This window comes from Thamnophis elegans, chromosome Z, assembly GCF_009769535.1.
Source record: "Thamnophis elegans isolate rThaEle1 chromosome Z, rThaEle1.pri, whole genome shotgun sequence".
NCBI classification, from domain to species: domain Eukaryota; kingdom Metazoa; phylum Chordata; class Lepidosauria; order Squamata; family Colubridae; genus Thamnophis; species Thamnophis elegans.
The window spans coordinates 42,700,441-42,721,635 of NC_045558.1; the positions used below are offsets into that span (position 1 = coordinate 42,700,441).

Consider the following 21,195-nt stretch of genomic DNA (forward strand, 5'->3'; position numbering starts at 1 on the left):
CGAGACACATATATTCGCCTTCATCTGTGAATATATTAATTGAGTGATTTCCTAACTTAAAAATTTATCCAGAAAAATGGAAATTTTAAGTTAAAATGTTTTCTCACAAAAAGCCATTTTGCAATTCAGGGAAAGACAAAAGTTCCAATTATTTTAGTTAACTTCAAGAGTTAATCAAATACTTACAATTGGTGCAAGTTAAATCAGCAAGATTTGTATCAAACATAGAAGTGAACCAATCTTACTAAAATTAAATTTTGAAACCAAACCACAACTATACTTGTAAACAGCACGGCTAGAACTTGAAGCGAAGAAAAAAACATGCCAACTTATAAATTTCTCCAAGGAAAGGTTTATAATGGAAATGGCAACAGACTCTTAACTACAGTGGTGCCTTTTTATGCCAACATATAAATAATTTTAGCTTTTATAGTCACATCGTAAATTAGTTTCAGTGCAAGTAGAAACAGTAGAGTGCTGATTCAGTAAATAGAAAGACCAGGAGCACATGTTTCCATTTTTAAAAGACAGGCACTGACTTGATGGTGTGTCTGAATTGAAGCCTGTAAACAGGTTTGAGTTCTTTTTTTAAAAAGTACTATACTGTAGGCAAGTCATGAATTTTTTAAGCTTATAAAAATAAGCATCCTTTATAGGTTATAGTGTCTGTTTCAAATCTTCTAAGAATCATTTAAGTAGGTTAGTAAAAATGGCTCCATTCACCCCATTAGTTTCTCCATTGTGAGAAAAAATTACACACAAATCCACTCACAATCTCTCCGCATTCCAAAAGGAATGTTTTAGTTTTTACTTTAGCAAGTGTTGCAAATGCCACTTGAGTAACAAAGTTCATACAAAGAAATATAGGTGCTCAAAGATGACTTTCTTTTTTCTAAGTTTACACTTAGAATACAATACATGCCAGATTCTTTTCTCACAGAGTTGTAATAAGAAGGCAATTGAATCCAGACAGGACGGGAGAATTCAAATTACCTATACATGCATATATTTTCTATTTACTCAAAAGTACCTAATAGAATGTAATGGTTCCCCTCGCACGTATGTGCTAGTTGTTTCCGGCTCTAGGGTCAGTGCTCATCCCTGTTTCTAAGCTGAAGCGCTGTCCAAAGAAGTCTCTGTGGTCCTGTGGCTGGCATGACTAAATACTGAAGGTGCATGGAGCACGGTAACCTTCCCACCAAAGTGGTCCCTATTTTTCTACTTGCATTTTTTATGTGTTTTCAAACTGCTAGGTTGGCAGAAGCTGGGACAAGTAATGGGAGCTCATTCAGTTATGCAGCAGTAGGGATTCGAACTGCTGAACACTGATCAACAAGCTCAGTGTCTTAGCAACTGAAAAAGTCCCTTTAATGGAAGGTACCGATCTAATCTTTATTCAATGTTTTTTTACTTGTGGCAATCTTGTCTGGATTTCATGGCTGGCTGAGGAAATTCTGGGAACTGAGGTCCGCACATCTTGAAGTTGCCAAGGTGGAGATAGTATGTGGGTTACTTGCTTTTAAAAAAAAAGAAACAAACAAAAGTCCTGATGACTCTTCTTAAAACCATAACTGTCTCTTAGTTTATGGGATTGTTTGTCATAACTTTGAGTGGTTGCTTAGGCATACAAATAAAGGAAACTACTACAACTACAACTACAAGTAACCAATTGTTAGTCTTTCCCATGGGTAAGTATAATATTAAACATAACATATAAAAAGTATCTTTTAAAAAAATTAGAAGTAGGTTTCATAAAATTGATTCATTTAGCACCATTAGAATTTTTGAACATTGAACACAAATGGTTGCAAAACAAGGTCTACCTTGTGAATTCAAATAAATTTGTAGATGGATGTGAAAAAAAAGGTTTTAAAACTGATAAAATATATTTTCATATTCAACAAGCTGTACACCTCTTCACAAAGAACATATTTGACCAAAGTAGTGTTCAAATAACCAAAAGGAAGCAACTGAGAAAAAAATGAGAAAGGCTTACCACCAGAAACAGGGGCATCCATAAAAACAGCTCCCATTTTTTCAGCTTCTTTAGCTAATTCTTTTGAAACTTCGGGATCAATAGTACTGGAATCTATTAATAGAGAACCTTTCTTCACTTTCCTGAAGCAAATGAAGACAAAAAAACAAAACCCTGAGATATATTCACAAGTAGGTAAAATGCAGAGAATTAACATTACCCCTTTGATGTTGCTACAATTTGCTCATAATTCCAAAATAAATCACAATGTTCAAGCCAACTTGTAAAACTAATTAGTACGGTTTTTGATAGTGATTTCATAAATTCACAATAAATTATCTGTAGCTTGCAAAAACTTAAGTTATTTTCATTTTTACTGACAATTTTTTCTTTGAGAAGAAGTGGAAGAGGGCTCTATTTCCAGGGATGAAAATTCTGCACACCTTCATACATTATTTATTTATTTGTTTGTTTGTTTATTAAATTTATATATCACCCATTTCTCTGGTGAGAGATTCCAGGCTGCCATTTTCAACCAGTTTCTCTCTCAGCTCCAATTTTCTCACAAAATTGTTATAGTGCAGATACAGGTAGTCCTCAAATTATGACCACAATTGAGCCCAAATTTTCTGTTAAGTGAAGAATTTGTTAAGTGAGGTTTGCCCGATTTTATGACCTTTCTTGCCACTGTTGTTAAGAGAATCACTGCAGTGGTTAAATTAGTAACATGGTTGTTAAGTGAATCTGTTTTCCTCATTTATTTTGCTTGTCAGAAGGTTGGAAAAGGTGACTAGGTCATTCAACTGTCCTAAATATGAATCAGCTGCCAAGCATTTAAAATTTGATCACATGACCATGGGGATACTGCAATAGTTGTTAAGTGTGAAAAATGGTCATAAGTCACTTTATTCAGTGCCACTGTAACTTCAAACAATCACAAAATAAATGGTAGTAAGTTGAGGGCTTCTTGTAAAATTAAGCATGACCTCTACATATGAACGTTCAGAGAAAAGTACAATATAAATATAATAGGAAACAATATAACACATCTAGATAATGTTAACTACAATCCCTACCAGCAGTCATTAATGAAATATGCTGGGACTTGTAAGACATCAAGTTGCTCTATAAAACTGTAACAATACTTAACTATGTGCAATGAAACATGCACATTTCTCTAAGATGATAGCTGGACACAAACACAACAATGTAATTGTCTAGAGAAATTACTGAACTGCTACATGCATTTAATAACATTCAATAAAAATACAAGCAGAACATTAATATAAAGAGAAAAGGGGAATCTTACTTGAGAATTCCATTGGTACCTATGTAAACTTCTATTGCATTAAGATTAGATGGAAGCATTGTAATAATCCTATCTGCTTTATCTGCTACATCTGCTGGAGAATCACCCACCTTTAAAAAAAACAAAAGGAAAGAATATTTTTGAAGAGAAATTTGAAAAGAAAAATGAGCGATTCAGAACAAAGAGCTCTAAAAAGGTTAAAAGAAAAAAAAGACACCTGAAATACAATTGGACAGGTTACATAAAAAGCCCTATGAAGCGGTATATAAGTCTAACTGCTATTGCTATTGCTATAATAAAACAACACTGACATAGAACGAGTTTCAATGAAAAGCTTCTCAAAAGGAATACATTTATCTGAAAGCTTATTTAAAAAGAGAGCTGTATTCAAAAAACATTATTTTAGGACTACTAAACTTGAGAAGATAAAATAATGGCAAGTAATTTGTCATCAAGATTATTCTTAATTCTTAATTATAAAACTAACTGGACTCCTTCCAGTTAGGTTTCAGATTTAGTTATTAAACAAAAAAACATTGATTGCCCTATTAATGATCTCTGGCAACTAGGATGGGAATAATGCATCCATCCTTGCTGTTCTTGACCTCTTGGCTTTCAAATACTGTGATATCCTTTTTGATATCCTTATTGGGTTGACCATGGTATCCTTATTGTGTTAACTACACAATTTGGGGATGAGTGAGGTAGTTTTGCAATGGTTCCGACTGGGGTTTGTAGAAGTGAGAGATCTAAGCAATGGCTAGTCCTTTATGGTGTGCTGCAGAGCCCTGTACTCTTTCCACTTATTTTCAGCATTTACATGAAGTTGCTGGATAAGATCACCCAATACCATTGGATGAAGTATTATAAATATGCGGATGATATCAACTTTATGTCTCCATCCCTGGTGTCTCAAGTATTGCTGTCACTGAACTGTCATGGTGCCTGGAGACTATGGGGCCATGAATAGTGACAAAAGATTTCAGCAGAACCCTGGTAAAATGGTGGCTATGTGAGCCTCAGGATCTGAGAGTTTAACATCTTTAGTCTTGCAATGTCCAGAAAGATCCAGTGTGCAATTTGGTATGTCTACTAGACTCCAATGAAGAACAGGTAGCAGTCATGGCTAGAAGAGACTTTGTACAACTGTTGCGTCCTCTCCTGCATCATAAAACTCTGCACTCAGTTACTCATGCCCTGGTCATCTTGCATTTGGATGACTGAAATGTGCTCTATATGAGAATCACCTTGAAGAGTATTTAGAAGTTACAGCTGGCACAGAACGCAATTCTGCAGACAGGTCTAGGGACCCCTAAGGTGGACCATGTAAGATTGCTATTGCACAAGCTGCACTGGTTGCTAGTTCGCTTCTGAGTCCAGTTCATTGTTGGTTATTACTTCTAATTCTATTCTTTTACAGATCCAGGATATCTGAGGAACCATCTTACCCATGCAGAGATTGGTCCATCCCACTTGCTTCAGTAGAAGGGGCATGCTACAGACTGTCAGCTAAGTAAATTTGCTTGGTGGGTCTTAGAGCAGGGCTTTTTCTGCCATAGCTCTTGTCCTTTGGAATATTATGCCCCCTCAAGGTGAGATTTGCATCCACCCTCTTAGCCATCTGAAAGAACCTGAAAATATGGCTCTGCCTATTGGCTTAGGGCTGGGGTCTCCCACTAACCCCAAGATTAGTAGACAAGAAGACCTCACCTCCACCCTGTTTATATATTTGTTTCTATTTTGCCCAAAGTTCTATTAACTTGCAATGTTCCATGTTTTAATCTTATATATTGCTATTTTTATAATACTGTAAGCTGCCCAAATTTGCTCAATAGTGAGATGAGTGGTATAAATGTTAAGTAAAAATAAATAATACTCAGATATAGACTCAAAGGTCTATTTCAAGGAACTTGCAATATGATTTTATCAAGCTAGGTTTGGGTGGTGTTTTCTTATAGCATTAAAAGCAAGACATAAGATATATACTATCTGCAATTAAAGATAAGAATAAGTAGAAGTGGAACAGACTTGTAGATTTTTCATTGTTAGACCTATTAATCTATGATCATTCATTTAATAATAATTCAAAGTGATGGTGGCCTTGGAAAAAGTAGCTTATGAACCCTCCTCAAAGTTATAACTGTAATACCATCCCACAGAAGTGATTGAATGTGGGCATCTGGCACCAGCTCACATTTATTATGGTTGCACATCTTGTGGCCATGTGACAAAGTCAATCTGGGAATGGCTTTGCTTAACCATGTCATTCACTTAACAACATGCTTCACTATTAGCCACAGTGATTCGCTTAACAACATGGTAATGTCATAAAATTAGATCAAGTCACATGACGACTTACTTAATGACTATTATCACTTAGTGATTGAAACTCTGATATCAATTGTGGTAGTAAGGAAAGTACTACCTATATCATCATATTTTACATTATTGTGTTTTTATAGCTAAAACACAAATGTGTTTACAGTTTTTCATTCCATATTTTCACCCCAGTATATATTCAAAACAATTTCAAATAAGGCTTAGTATAAATCATGTGGATTATAGTTTATCAGCTTAAGGGTGAGAAATGTCTGGCTTCCAAATTATTTTGAAATGAGAAGCTCACAGAAACCATCATATAAACTCTAAAATAAAACTAAAGCAATTTAAGAAAGAAATATTACCCCTACACAGAAACTGTAAACCAATGTTTCCTTCTATTATTTGTTGCAGTACTGTAGCTGTAGCTTTCATATCATTCTACTGTTAATAGATACTCATCTGGTGGCTGGTTCCTTATGATTACAGAAAGAAATTGTGCCAGATAAGAGATCAGATCAAATTGGCTATAGCAAAATAACAAAATGAGGATTGCCAAGGCACACACAAGGGTTCCATTTCACTTTTATCAATATGTTGTTTAAGAAATTGGAAAAAGCATAAATGGAATTTTTTTGTATCCTCTTTCCATTGTTTCAATGACTTTTCTTGTATTTGGTGTTCTAAATAAAGGGTTCAAGACCAAAAATAAAAATAAAAATTGACAGCAAACTGAGCAATTCTTTAGGTAAAAGTGACTGTGTTATTAATTTGCCAACAAGCATATTAACTATGAATCCAATTGACAGAAGGAATTAGCAGTTTATTTCATGTAGGAAATATCATATATTAATTTTAAAGATGGATAATTTAAAACAACAGTAGAATGTATTTGATTTTTAAGATGGGATAAAACAAAACTGAAAATGAATTACTGGAAATCAATAAACTTGGTGGGTCAGTAAACAGACTTGCGGTGTTTAGGATAGCGGTGAAAGAACATTCAGCTGATTAAAACAGTGTTTGAGATCTTTGCTTTGCAATGTGTTTTTCACTGGAGAGAAAGAACATATGTTACAGAAACCACAGATGGATGAAGCTGCTTTGTTCATACTATAGAAAAGATTTTGCAATGCATTTTCAGCCCTTAAGTTGAATGTTGTTACCCAGTAATTTCAATGATAGCTATATGCCTTATTCCACCTCAAAACAAAATTGCATTTGCAATTATCACTATTATCACTTCATTCTGTTGCCTGGACACTCTAAATGAGAAGCTTAATGCATTTAAAAAAACAGTATTGCTGATTATGATAAAGGAATTAAGAAATTTCACAATTACATTTCTTTCAGATTTCAGTCACTTTTTAAAACTAAAATAGCAATGAAATGTTATTATACCTGGGTACCCAGCTCTTGAAATTCCTTACATGCTTCTGGAAATACATCGCAAGCGATAATGGGGTAACCATGTTTCACAAGGTTTTTTGCCATTGGATTTCCCATGTTTCCCAAACCAATAAATCCAACTGGAGTTTTGGAAGCCATTGTCCTGGAAGACACTAATTGAAATGCAAATGTTTCAGTAAAAAGTTTTCTAATCTTACATCAACCAGAATGCAAACTTATTAATTTTCTTTTCTGCTAGTTGCATATCTTAGTTATACTAAAAGCAGCTTATACTTCAACAGCAGAAACATTCACTGTTCATTTTATTAAGTAACTAGCTGATAACCCAGCGTTCTCCGGGTATTTATTTATAGGGAGAGAAGTGTTTGGACCAAACATATTTTCTAATGTTGGATTTTCCCCCTTACCAAAGGGAACCCCATTATGGGAGTACCGTGAAACCATTACCATGGCAACTCCAGTGTATTGTACAGTAGAAGCCATTTTACTGCAGATGCCATTGAAAGGCACAACGGGCTGCATCTTAACAGAACACACACACTGAGGGGTATTAGGGATGTCTTAAACGATATACATACATACATACACACATACACACACACACACACACACGTATAGGTATAGGTATACATATATATATATATATATATATATATATATATATATATATATATAGAGAGAGAGAGAGAGAGAGAGAGAGAGAGAGAGAGAGAGAGAGAGAGAGATCGACATTGACACTGAATTCATCAATCCTAAATTTCAGTGCGCTTCTTGGGATTGGGGAACCAATCTATCCTATGTCTCCATGTTCTGAAGCAGTTGTGTAATTTCCTAGGATTATTCAGAACTCCAAGGCACCAGTTTTAGTTGACTACAAAGCATTTCAAGGCTACAACAGATTATGGAAAGGAGCTGAAACAAAGGAGATGCAAGTTTGAGTGGGATACTAGAATGAAAAAAATTTATGAGTGAAATTTTTTCTTATTTTGTACTTGAAATGGTTAGAGAAAAATAAGTGCTAAGCTTTTACACACTTTGATCTTTGTTTTTTTTAATTATCAAAAACTGCACTACCAAAAATCACCATTCTCCCGCTGCAACTTACAAAACCGCAAAAACCAGTTAATGAAAATCCTAAGGTGTTTTTGAGGTGCCTTACTTTTATGAATTCAAAATCAGCTAAGAATGTAACATTCCTTTTAAATCTGATTTTTTAAAAAAAATAAAAATAATCACAAATGCAATGACTTGTTTTAAGCTATTGCTTCTTCATTTTAATGGAGAACCAGTTTTATCTTGTAGTTAAGACCAGGCTAGAAACCGGGAGATCATGAGTTCAAGTCCAAGCTTAGCCATGAAAGCCAGCTGGGTGATGATACGTCAGTCTGTCAGCCCAAGTCACCTCACAGATTTATAAAAATAATCAATGTGATATATAAATGAATACATTAAATAAAAAGATAATTTAGGAATCTAAAGGTCACTGTCTACCTTGGTTTCACAAAATTTCAGATTTATCCATTTATCTATTGTTTTTGCTTACAAAGCAAGGAACATATTACTGAAAGGAAATTTATAAAATTAACGTTCCTAAAAAGGAAAGTTAATAAAAGATTCAGATTCCTTCTTTTCCTGTCTACAGATTCAGCCAGCTGCCAACAGCTGTAATTCAAAGCAGTAACAGCTGTCTACCAGAAACTGGGATGACTGCAAACTCTTATCACATGGCAAATTTCCTGGATCTAAAGATGATATTTAGGGAACATAATGGAAAACCCTCATCACAGTGTGATTTGATCCCTTTGATCTATAGTCTGAAAATTATCCTGTGGTATTTACCTGACTATTTAAGCAGAGACATTCATGAGAAGAGACCCTTGGATGTGAACAAAAGAAGAAACCTCACATAATCCCATCTGTACTTTGGTGTGTGTGTGTGTATGGCTGGCCTATGAGTTGAGAAGTACAAAGCATTTTGGAATCCAACTTGTACCTTCTTTGCAGGAAATCAAGATTTAGAGAGGGGGGAAAGTTTCATTTGTCACATGCCCTGTACCTTTAGCAATATTATAGGAAACTCAGGAAAGAAATATAAAATGGTATGAAAAAGATTAAAGATATGAGATACTGTAATAAACAGTCCACATTCGCACCTCTTAAAATTTCTCTATCCAATCTTTCACTTTTAGTAAACGTTCTACAAGATAAACAAATTCATATACTTGCTCTAGTTTTTCACCATTAACAAACTTTTGCACAACTGGGACCAGAATTTTGATTGCTAAACAATGTAGTTGTTCAGTGTGTCGCCCCCAATTTTAGGACCTCATTTGCCATGGTTTTAATACAATAAATATATATTAGCAACTAATATGTATTATTACAGTTGCAGCATCCCAGAAAATCACTGTAGTTGCTAAATGAATCATGCAGTTGTTAAGCAAATCCAGTTTCCTTTGTTGCTTTTGCTTGATGGGAAGACAAATGAAAAGTCACAAATGTGATCATATGACCTCCGAACACTGCAACTGTCCACAAATACATGTCCAGTTGCCGAGTGCTCATATTTTGATCACATGACCATAGGAGTGCAAAGACTAGTTTGAAGTCATTTTTTTCAGTGCTGTTGTAATTTAAAATAGTTGTTATACAAATAGTTGAAAGTCAAGGGTTTCCTATCGTATTTTTTGGAGTATAAGACTTTTTCCTCAAAAAAGAGGCTGAAAATCTGGGTGTGTCTTATACATCAAATACAGCATTTTTTGCCTCCCGAAACTCTGCCTCGCTTCACCAAAATGGCTGTGCAAAGTCTTATGGAGGCTTTCAGAGAGCTCCTGGGGCCTGAGGGAAGAAATGAGCAAAAAATGGGCCATTTTTTTGCCCCCCAGCAGCATTCTATAAGTTTCCATAGGCTATGCACACAATTTTTTGACAAAAATGGGCCCGTTTTCACAAAAAAAATGGGCCACTGTGTACTCATTTTTGGCCCCTTCACTCCCCCAGGAGCACTCTGCAAGCCACCACCACCCTCACCTCAGGCTATTCATGCCTTTAAAAAACACTAGCCTGTTTTTGAGAAAAACGGGCCGTTTGGGGGAGGTTTGCAGAATGCAAAAATATATTTTTCCCCTTTTGGAAAGCTTTTCAACTGATTGATGAAAATTAGATTGATCAAATGCTGTGCCAGCAGAAACAAAGTCTTAGGTGCTGCAGATTGTCAGCGATTTCCTTCTCCAGCACATGGATAAATACATCTGGAAACATCTACCTACCTACCTACTCTCTCCCTACCTACCTACTGTATTTCTCTCTCTCTCTCTTTTCCCTTCTCCCTACCTAACCTTCCTACTCTCTCTCTCCCTACCTATCTACTATATTTCTCTCTCTCCCTCCCTATGTACCTACCTACTCTCTCTCCCTCTCCCTACCTATCTACTGTATTTCTCTATTTCTCTCTCTTTATCCCTCTACCTACCTACCTACCTACACACACACACTCTCTCTCTCCCTACCTACTGTAATTCTCTCTCTCTCCCCCTTTATCCACCTACCTAACTACTATCTTTCTCTCCCTACCTACCTACTGCATTTCTCTCTTTCTCTCCCTCTCTATCCCCCTCTCTACCTTCCTACTTTTTTAAAAAAAAATTGCCTCTTCAAAACCTTGGTGCATCTTATACTCCGGTGCGTCTTATACTCCAAAAATACGGTATATATATCTGGTCTACAGGATCATGCTACTTTCATTCTTACCATGTCTCACACCAATGTATCTATTTCTCTTTCTTTTATTCATTCATTCAGACCATATAACAAGAGTCCCCAAACTTGGCAACTTTAAGACTTGTGGACTTCAATTCTCAGAATTCTCTATGCTGGCTGGAGAATTCTGGGAGTTGAAGTCCACAAGTCTTAAAGTTGCCAAGTTTGAAGACTTCTGCTGTATAAAACGGATGAAGAAAATAATTTACAACTAGTCTCACACTTGTGGCCACAGCAGCATCCTCAGAGTCACATGATTGTGATTCAGCTAAATATTGTACTTATTACAGTTTTAGCATCCCAGAGTCATGTGATTGCCATTTGCAAACTTCCCAGCCAGCTTTCGACAATCAAAGCCAATGGTGGAAGCCAGGTTCTCTTAGTCATCACTTCATAACCATGGCAAAAAAAAAAGCAGTAACATCAGGTGTGATTCACTTAACAACCATCCTGCTTTGCAATGCGTAAGTCAAGAACTACCTGTAAACAAGATCCATCCTAATACTGTATATGAAAAAAGAATAAATTTGGTCCTGTTGTGCAACAACATATGCTTTTTTATATGGATGCCAGAGAATTTGGCAGTTTTCACTGCTATTTTTTCTGGAAAACAAAAGAAATATTTTTAAAAGATAAATAATACTTGGAACCAGAATCAATAAATTTTGCTGAAAAGATATTTACTATGCTAGTCATGCCCAGCAGCTCATCTAAATAAAAATACTGTAGACAGGGCATTTAGGAAATATTCATCAACAAATTGGTTGCATCTGATGTTTTTATAGAAACTATGATTTTAAACTTTTTGTCAACATACATATATCTGCTTTCCACATAGGATTGTTAATGCCATAAGTAATGCAAACAAAAAAGTTTCATCGTGATAAATTAGCCACTGAAATGAAAAATTCTTTATGTAAACTCAGAGTTCTTTGAGGATAAAAGATTGTTCGTTCAGTTCTGACATTAAAATAAATACCATGAGTGAAGCCATGCTCAGAGGTACCACCCTGTTCATTTGCTATTTCTGAGTTTGGTATCTAAGATACTATTTTTAATGGCAGATCTTACAGTGGTAGGAAGAGTGAAGAAATCAAATAGATCCTTTAAGTCGGTAGTCAGGTCCCAATCCAGAAATGTATATACCGTATGAATAAAAATCAGTCTGCATGAGTGGGTGGTATACTTGTACTAATTTACCCAGCAGATGGTTTGAGTTATTAAACAGCAGCTGTACTGTGCAATGTCTCAAACTATGTGTGCAATTTCCAGGGTCTGGGTTTCTAGAAACACAAAATACACATGCAACATCTTTTTCATTAAAAAGAAAAAAATGTAGCAACAGATTCAAAAGATGAACCATCTTTTTAAATAAACAGATAAATATGAATTGTTTTCTATCAAAATGGGAAAAAATCTTAGTACAACAAAAAGTCAAAATGCTTAATGACAATTATGTATTAAGCCAATTACTTTATTGGCTTATATTAACATTAAGGAAATAATTTATTAATTATAGTTGTTCAGTCACTTGGATAGATGAGTGACATATACATTGAATGAATAAATAAATAAATTAAACAGAATATTTAATATTCTCTATTAAGGAGTAGAAAATGGGACACTGTAAATTCAATTCTTATCTTAGTTATGAAAGCCAAATGGGTGACCTTGGGCCAATCATTCTGTCTTAGCACAACTCACCTCACAGGATTATTGTGCGGAAAATATCAGGTGTTTGTGGATATGAAATATAAATAAATAAGAATAACATTTTCAATAATTTTCAAGCAAGAAAATTGAGTTGTTTATTGCTATATATGGAAATAATATATTATGGCAATAGTTTTTATTTTGAGATTCCGATAAAGTAGCCTCAAAACTGATGATTATAAGATTATTTAACAATAGAAAAAATCAATAAAGTACCCAACAAAGAGCTGCATTTACCAATCAATGAATTCTGAAACAAAATGTTGCAATAAAGAGTAATATTTACAATATTTATCTTAGCATTCTATTCCTTTTTTTTTTACTCCGAAAAAGTCTGATGTGCTTACTGGGACCAATCAGATTTGGAATTGCAATATGTGGAACCATAATAATTTTATTAACCTTTTATTAATTTATTATTAATAGAAAGCTAGGGTTAGGAAAACTAAAAAAACTAAGATCATGACATCTGGCACTCTCAATTCCTGGCAAATATATGGGAAAGAAATGGAGGTAGTGAAAGATTTTATTTTCTTGGGTTCCCAAGATTATCTCAGATGGGGACTGCAGCTAAGACCTTGCTCCTGGGGATGAAAGCTATGGCAAATCTAGACAGCATACTAAAAAGTAGAGACATCACCCTGCCAACAAAAATGCATATAGTTAAGGCTATGGTTTTCCCAGTTGCAATATATGGCTGTGACAGTTGGATCATAAAGAAGGCTGAGCGCCAAAGAATTGAGGCCTTTGAAATATGGCACTGGAGAGCACTCCTGCGAGTCCCTTGGACTGCAAGGCGATCAAACTGGTCATCCTACGGGAGATTAACCCTGACTGCTCTTTAGAAGGCCAGATCCTAAAGATGAAACTCAAATACTTCAGCCACCTAATGAGAAGAAAGGACTAACTAGAGAAGAGGCTAATGCTGGGAAAGAGTGAGGGCAAAAGAAGGAAGTGATGACAGAGAATGAGGTGGCTGGATGAAATCACTGAAGCAGTAGGTATGAGCTTACCAGAGAATAGTGGAGGACAGAAAGGCCTGGAGGAGTGTTGTACATGGAGTTGAGATGGGTTGGTCATGACTTTGCAACCAACAACAACAACAAAAAGAAAAAGCGCTATAATACCCTCTCTAAGCGGTTTACAGAATCAGAATATTGCCACCAACTCATTTTACTCTCCTCGGAAGGATGGAAGGTTGACTCAACCTTGAGTCAGTCAGGATTCTGACAGTAGGCAGAGTTAGCTGCAATACTACATTCTAACCACTGCACCATTGTCTGTGGTCGGGACCCCTTTTGGGGTCGAATGACCCTTTCACAGGGGTCGCCTAAGACCATCGGAAAACACATATTTTCAATGGTCTTAGGAACTGACACCAATTTTATGGTTGGGGGTCACCACAACTGTATTAAAGGGTCGCGGCATTGGGAAGGTTGAGAACCACTGGTCTATGGGCTAATGCTTCCTGTAAATTTCCACATAAACCTTACAAAATATGTAATTATTATTACATATTTGTATTCATTTTTGAAAGCAGCTGATGTATGCCCCCAAAACAGCATGTGATTTATATAATAGATGACATTTGAATAAAAGTAATATGTTTCCCTCTAAAAAGGTTTATGGAAAACAAATTTACTTTAATGTAACCAAATAAAGTCAATTGTTTTAGTTTTAAAAGACTTAAAATCATTTAGACTATAGTACTAATAGTCATCAGATTTTGAAAAAATAATAGCATTCCCACTATTAAAGAAGTTAACGTACAGCTTTTGATGATCAAAAAATGGTTAGAGTTAAGCGTTTAAAACATATAAATATATAAACTCTCTTCATAACAAGGGAATGTTTGGTTACTATATTGTCCAGGGAGAACATACTATATTGTCCAGGGAGAAGATAGGTATGTAGAATGGACAGTATTATTTAGTGTTTTATACTGCTACTGCTGCAATAGTCACCCACTTAAGACAGCCGTACATAGGACATTGAATTATAATTCTCGGTTTAATGATGAAAGACAGAAGCTGAAGTCTTTATCTCACTTTGAGAAAATGTTTCAATGGGATTTTGAATGGTCAAGTATAGGGTTCTATTATAAGACTGTATTCATTAGAAATATATTCTATTAAACACATAAAGAGACACAAATTTTGAGTGATCAAATATAGAAGTATAGTCCAAATTCACCATTTGGGAGCAGGATCCGTTAAACTTATAGTAGTAATAACTATTTTGTGAATATATGTATATCTACTTCAAACTAATTTATGTTGCAAAAATCTATAAACTGATACTTTATCCCAAACAATGAACATGCATAAGTTCAACCCATACAATGGTTTACATAGGCAAAATATCTCGACTTCATCAATTAAGCAAAATCTCCTTTTCTTCTTAAAAAAAAATGGGAAAAGGCAAATACGAACATTAACCGTAACTAATTTTAAGGTGCTACATTAGAATACAGATGTTACACAAACTTTTGTGACTTCCCATATGCTGTTTTAGATGGACCGCCATTTAACACCCAAAAAGGTCAGGTAGGATTCCTGTATAAATGTTACAATTGCCATGGCTTAAATAGATATGCAAAGACTTAACGAGTGCAAAACTAGACTTTCTCTGAAGGCATTACTCATCACCTCGCGTGCCAAGGCATACTTGAGAAGATTTAAAAGCAGAAAGATTTGGAGAAGCACATCCCCTCGCCCTCTATTTCCTGAATACCCCTTGCCTTACGGCCATGCAATTCCTGCCCAGGCGGGCATCTGCACATTGAAGGACGAGCTAGTAAGTTTGGCCACGGGACAGGAACCCCAACTTTTGCGAGGTGACAAGGAAAAGGGTTAACAGTTGCAACATGTTTGTCTTCCTGGAGGGCCGAACACCTTTTCGATTCTCCTACAAGACGCCGCGAGCCAATTTACACTCTCTCGCCCAGCGGCGCGAGCTCAAATTGCCTTACCCCGAGCGAGCCAGTCTGCACAGACTTTCCCATGCCTGTGCAGCAAACTAACGGAGGCTCGGAGCATTAACGCTGCTGCCATGCTGCTTGCCCGCCTCCGTTCTGCGACCTCTAGTAAGACGCCACCACCTTCTCAGCTCCCTTCGCCTGGCTCCACTGGCTGCGGCGGAGCACGGAAGGAGGCAGAGAAAAAGAGTGACATCCAAAGCCACCAATCGCAGTTTTCGATTGGCATCGAATTCCCCCAATCAAACCAGACGTTCTCCAGTCGGTGACCTGCCGCGGCTCCTCCCTACCCCATGATTGGCGTAGTTTTCTCTAGAAATATAAAACTAGTTTGGGGTGTTGTGTTTCTTCTTAGTTAAGTAAAACCCTTCCTACGAAATTTGTGTCCGATGGAATGCAAACCTCCGCCGCAAGCAGGATTGTATTACAATTCCTATCAGTCCTAGCTGCAGAAATTATGGGAGTAGCAGTTCATTGCAGCTGTTCAAGGACAGCAATAGAATTAGATGGCAAGAAAACAGGGAAAGTGTTTTTTTAATGGTTAAACTGTTCTCTGTCATCCCCATATTTGTGCGTTTTTAAAAACCCTTTCATCCCCTGCAGCTAAGGCACTGCAAGGGAAAAAAAGTGAGTCAAATATTTTTTGTATGAATTACCACTTTTACATGCAATTATAAACTATTAATGTAACCCATTACATTATATAAAAACTCCAAATAAGTGTAACTGAAACTGACAATGAGTAATATAACTTATTTTTGCAATTTATCATCCATTTCATTGAAAAAAGAAATCCCCAAAGCACAGAACAATAAAAAACCAATCCAGGTGTGAACATACCGTAATACTTAAGAAGGAAAAAGAATAGAAGGTGCCTCACCAAAATTCCTGGTGAATATAATGTCTTAAGCAAGTTCCAAACTGCCATGGATAACAACAACCATAAATGAATAGGTAAGGTATTCCACTCTAATAGCTGTAACCCATTCTTAAGATTGCCACTAAAAATATATACTAAAGCCAGGTTAATGTTATCCAGGAACAAGAGAAAAAGATACATTTTGCTAGATAACATGTTACTTTCATTGAAAGTTAAAACTTCTTAGAAACACCTGTACATACTGTGCATCCTAACCCTTCAAAACAGGGCATCTGCTTAATTCACACAGGAATTTCATATTTATAATAGCTCTATTTTGTTGAGATTTAGCCTCAGTTCATTAATTCTCATCAAGTCTGCACTTAGTCAAATAGAAGTGTTGTGATTTGATATCAAAAGCACCCTAGATATGATACTTTATATGGTGTTTTTCTTACATAATGGCTTTTTGTTGATATTATTGAGAGCTCATTTGCAGATTTGAATACTATACATATTTTTGCAGATAAGGCCATGTTTGGAAGTTTGGGGGGAAGAACACAGGAGCAAAATATGCCACACATGATACCATGTTATATGGTATCATTGTCCAATGACATTATGAGGCATGTGATATTGTTTTACCTTTCCTACTAAAACAATTGTGACTTCCCTTTCCAAACTGAATCTGTTGTATTTGTGCTGATAAATAAATAAAGGGAGACTAGTATAGATCTATTTCAAGCTATTTAGCTCTCATCAGCTAGCCATACCCTTACTGGGATTTGAACCTGGGCTATATTACATACTAGGCAGAGATCTTAGCCATTAGGCCACAGGCTCTTATCCGTTATCAGTGAAGCCAGGTGAAAGGTATCTAGGCCTAATGGCTAAGATCTCTGCCTAGTATGTAATATAGCCTTTATTATTTATCAGCACAAATAAAAAAAAAAACACACATATATATATATATATATATATATATATATATATATATATATATATATATATATATACACACACACACACACACACACACATATATATATATGTGTGTGTGTGTGTGTGTGTGTGTGTGTGTATATATATATATATATATATATATATATATATATATATATCTTGTTCCTAGGAAATAAAAATATAATTGTTACAAGTTGAAAACATAACTTATAAGTTATAAATAAAAATTTTGCTGCCTTGTTTTGCTTTCTTTGAGTCAATAGCCAACCAATACAGAAATCAAGCTTACAGCAAAACTGTCAGTGGCCCTATTTAATGTGAGTCATGTCCTTCTGGGAAGGAGGATACAGAGGTCTATCTGAAGGGGCTTGCCAAGGAATCCACTGATTTTCTAAAAGACAAAATCACTCAGCTTCATTCCCAGTTAAGATACCAGCATAGTTGCTGGTCTGATGGAGGCACCAGGACAGATTCTTATCCAGTTATCTGGAATAGTTTCACTGTGCTACTGCTGAGGAAGTGGACAGGGTTCTAGGGAGCATGAGCTCAAACACCTTTATTTTATATACATTAGAGAAGGAAACCCTTGGGTCAAAAGGAAAGGGATCAAATCTTTTCTATCACATTTACCTGATACATTGTTTGTTTTAAATATAAATATTACCCTCAATATGCAGTTAAGGAAGGTTGAAGTTTATTCACAAGCTCTGTCTTTTCCTAGATTTGATGTTTCTGCTAATAGGTATTAAAGCTGTATCACAAATTTAGGTTTGAAAAACTACTTCTTGTTTCAATAATGTTTAATATTCAAACATTAATTAAAATTGGAGGGATACATTTATATACATATAAATCTCAAATGATCTGGAAGATGTTAAACTTCAAATTAGATAATCTAGTCAGCATGACCTAGGTTGGAGGGAGGGAACCATAATCTAACAACAGCAGGAAAACCTCATGTTATGTACTCTCAGCTGAACTGTTTAAGAGGATTGGACTAGGACATAAGCAGTGTACAATACTTGCTTTCCAATCCAAATATTAAGCTGTTTTGTAACTGATACTATGAAGTCTTAGATAACTCTTCTGAGACTATGGCTGATCAGTCTACTATGCTAAGATTCAATAACAAACTATGATTTATTGACTATACCAAAAAATGGTTATGACCACTCATTGAAGACACACAAGTCCTTGGAGAACAAAGTGGGCAAGCAGCAAAGTCATTGTTTCCTCCATTCTGGTGAAATTAAATGTTGAAAAAATGTGGGAAGGCCAGTTTTCAGTGACTGCACTCTGCCCTAAGAACTAGCTTTTGGGGACTTGAATACCTCTCTGAGAGATAAAAAGAAGGATAACAAGGAAGAGCCAATCCTGAAGACAAGGAAGAAGAGCCAGTCATGAACATAGATCATTGTCTATAATATGAACAGACGTTTTCAGTCAATGGAACAATCCCTATTGGATATAGACTATAATTTATAAAGCTGCATCTTTGTGGGTAAATAATGAGCCTGTGATGCAAAGCAATGATGTACATTTTAGTGCTACTTTTTCCATGATAGATAAATGGCAATATTTTCTTGGGGTTAATAACATTTGGCTCTAGGATAGTATGACTTTAGATATTTCCTCCAAGCATTCACATTAACTTGCTTAACAACATTCCTCTGAAATGAATGAAAGTGTACTAAGAAATGAAAGTATACTAAGCATTGCTTGAATTTGAGCTATTGCAAAATATTAACCAGATACTAACCAGTCCAAAGGTTTAAAAACCTGATTGTTAAGGTTTTGACATTTTAGATACTGTATATCAATCTTCAGAATTACTAGGCTTTACTTCAATATCAATGTGCATAAAATTGCAAGTGCTCTTTGTAAAAATGAGTTTGGAAAATGAACCATTAAATGTACTAAAATCAGCATTTTTTCTTGTGTGTCTTTATGAATGCTTTCGTGAAATACAGAGTTGTTAAGGTAGAATTTGTTATAGAAAATGTATCAATACAGAGATTAAAATATAAATTCCCAGAAAAATAAAAAGCAGTTCAAAAAAAAAAAGAAGAGTTTATTTTCAGAAAATGTAATTTTTATGTATTTTGAAGATTACATTTACTCTACATAGTGGGATTAACCTATTATTTTTGTTTTCATACTAGACAACCTGTGCCAGTGGTGGGTTCCAATTTTTTTTAGAACCTCTTCTGTGGGTGTGGCCTGCTTTGTGGGAGTGGCTTGCCGGCCATGTAACTGGGTGGGAGTGGCTTGCCAGCCATATGACTGGGTGGGAGTGGCTTGCCAGCCATGTGACTGGGTGGGCGTGGCCAACTTGTAAAATGTGGTGAAACTCACTTAACAACACTCTTGCTTAGCAACCAAAATGTTGGCTCAGAAACTCTGGCATTTGAAACACGCAAGTCTTAAATCTGTTAAGTTACAAGACCCCTAACCCTTTAGAATAAAATCCCAGGGGTGTTCAAACTTGACAGCTTTAAGACTTGTGGACTTCAACTCCCAGAATTCCTCCTCTCGCTCTTCATCTTGATGATGTGCGGACGAGCGAGGGGAGGGAGCTGGAACCGGTTGTAAATGGCATTGTAGACTTGTGGAACCTCTTCTATAGAAGAGGTTAGAATTGGCAGGAATTCACCCCTGACCTGTGCCCAATTAAGTTGTTTCAGAGGTATTTCATTTCCCAAATAAAACAGAATAATCATGGGTAGGAAAAAAAGCCATTCCTCCCTCCCTCCCCTTCTATATAAAATTTATATGAAAGCCCTGGGTGAGATGACTTATCAGTTTGGGGTGAGATATCATCAATATGCAGATGCCATCCAGTTTTATATCTTCTTTAGTTCTAGATGGAGTTGCATTACTCCAGAAAGGCTAGAGCAGAATCTGTCTTCGTAGACTCATGGTTCCTATTTGAAGAGCAGGTGGCAGCCATGGTGAGAAGACCTTCTGAACATCTCTAGTTGTGCCCATTCTTGGAATGGAAGGCCCTGCTCAAGCTGAGTCATGCTCTTGTAATCTCTCACGTAGACTACTGCACCATGTCTACATTGCGCTACCTCTGAAGAGCATTCTGAAAATTCAACTAGCGCAGAATGCAGCAGCATGGATAGTAAATAGTACTACTGTAGATATAAGGCACAGGTAACACCCGTACTGTGTAAGCTGCCTTAGTTGCCAGTATGTTTCCAGGTGCAATTCTGGGTGCTGGTTGTCACCTATATGGCTTGGAACTAGGCCATGTGAGGTACTGTAGAAAGTTAGCACCCACCGCTCTTCTAGAATAATGAAATATTTTAAGAAATATTTAAAAAGGCAGAATATTATATTTCTCAAAGAAATTGAGAAACATGTTTTCTCTTTTTCAGGCTATAATAATCCTTAACATTTGGCCAAATTAAACATGTCTCTAAAAAGCTTCAATTGTACTAAAGCCAGATAATGGCCACCCATAGTTTCAATCCAAACTGTATAATGGAACACATATAGTTTTACATTGTTAAAATATAAAACATTTCAAATATCCACTAGACACTAGAAAAAATGCGAGTAAACTAGTTTCCCTCAGTTTAATAGTCAACGTTCAATTATTAACAAGGGTATTATGGTTTTTAAATGTTTTTTAAAAGAAAACTCGTTACTTTGTTTCAAAGTACAAGATCTTTAATTAACCCCTTTCACAGGACTCTGAACTTTCTTATCCACAAATAATAATAATAAAAAAATACTGAATAACAATCCGGCTTCCTGGATGGTTCAGGTAGGAATGAGAGTTTAAGGAACACTTAATAGATTTTGTTTTCTAAACAGCGTGTGTCTATTTGGTGTTTTGCTTTATTATTCATACGGTTATAGTCACATATTCCAAAGCTTCTTTGCGGCTTCGTGATCTC

At 35.8% G+C, this 21,195-nt stretch overlaps 1 protein-coding gene across 1 annotated transcript in view; it reads right to left on the reverse strand.

Moving 5' to 3' along the window:
* The window catches only part of HIBADH (3-hydroxyisobutyrate dehydrogenase), a 92,870-nt gene extending 77,237 nt beyond the window's left edge, over positions 1–15,633 (reverse strand). Inside the window, exons 1-4 of the mRNA XM_032236651.1 lie at positions 15,460–15,633; positions 7,005–7,165; positions 3,285–3,394; positions 1,997–2,118 (exon numbers count right to left, since the gene is read on the reverse strand). Coding sequence (XP_032092542.1) covers positions 1,997–2,118; positions 3,285–3,394; positions 7,005–7,165; positions 15,460–15,541 — 475 coding nt within the window. The 5' untranslated portion in view covers positions 15,542–15,633. The remainder of the gene's footprint in view (positions 1–1,996; positions 2,119–3,284; positions 3,395–7,004; positions 7,166–15,459) is intronic.
* Positions 15,634–21,195: the final 5,562 nt, after the last annotated feature.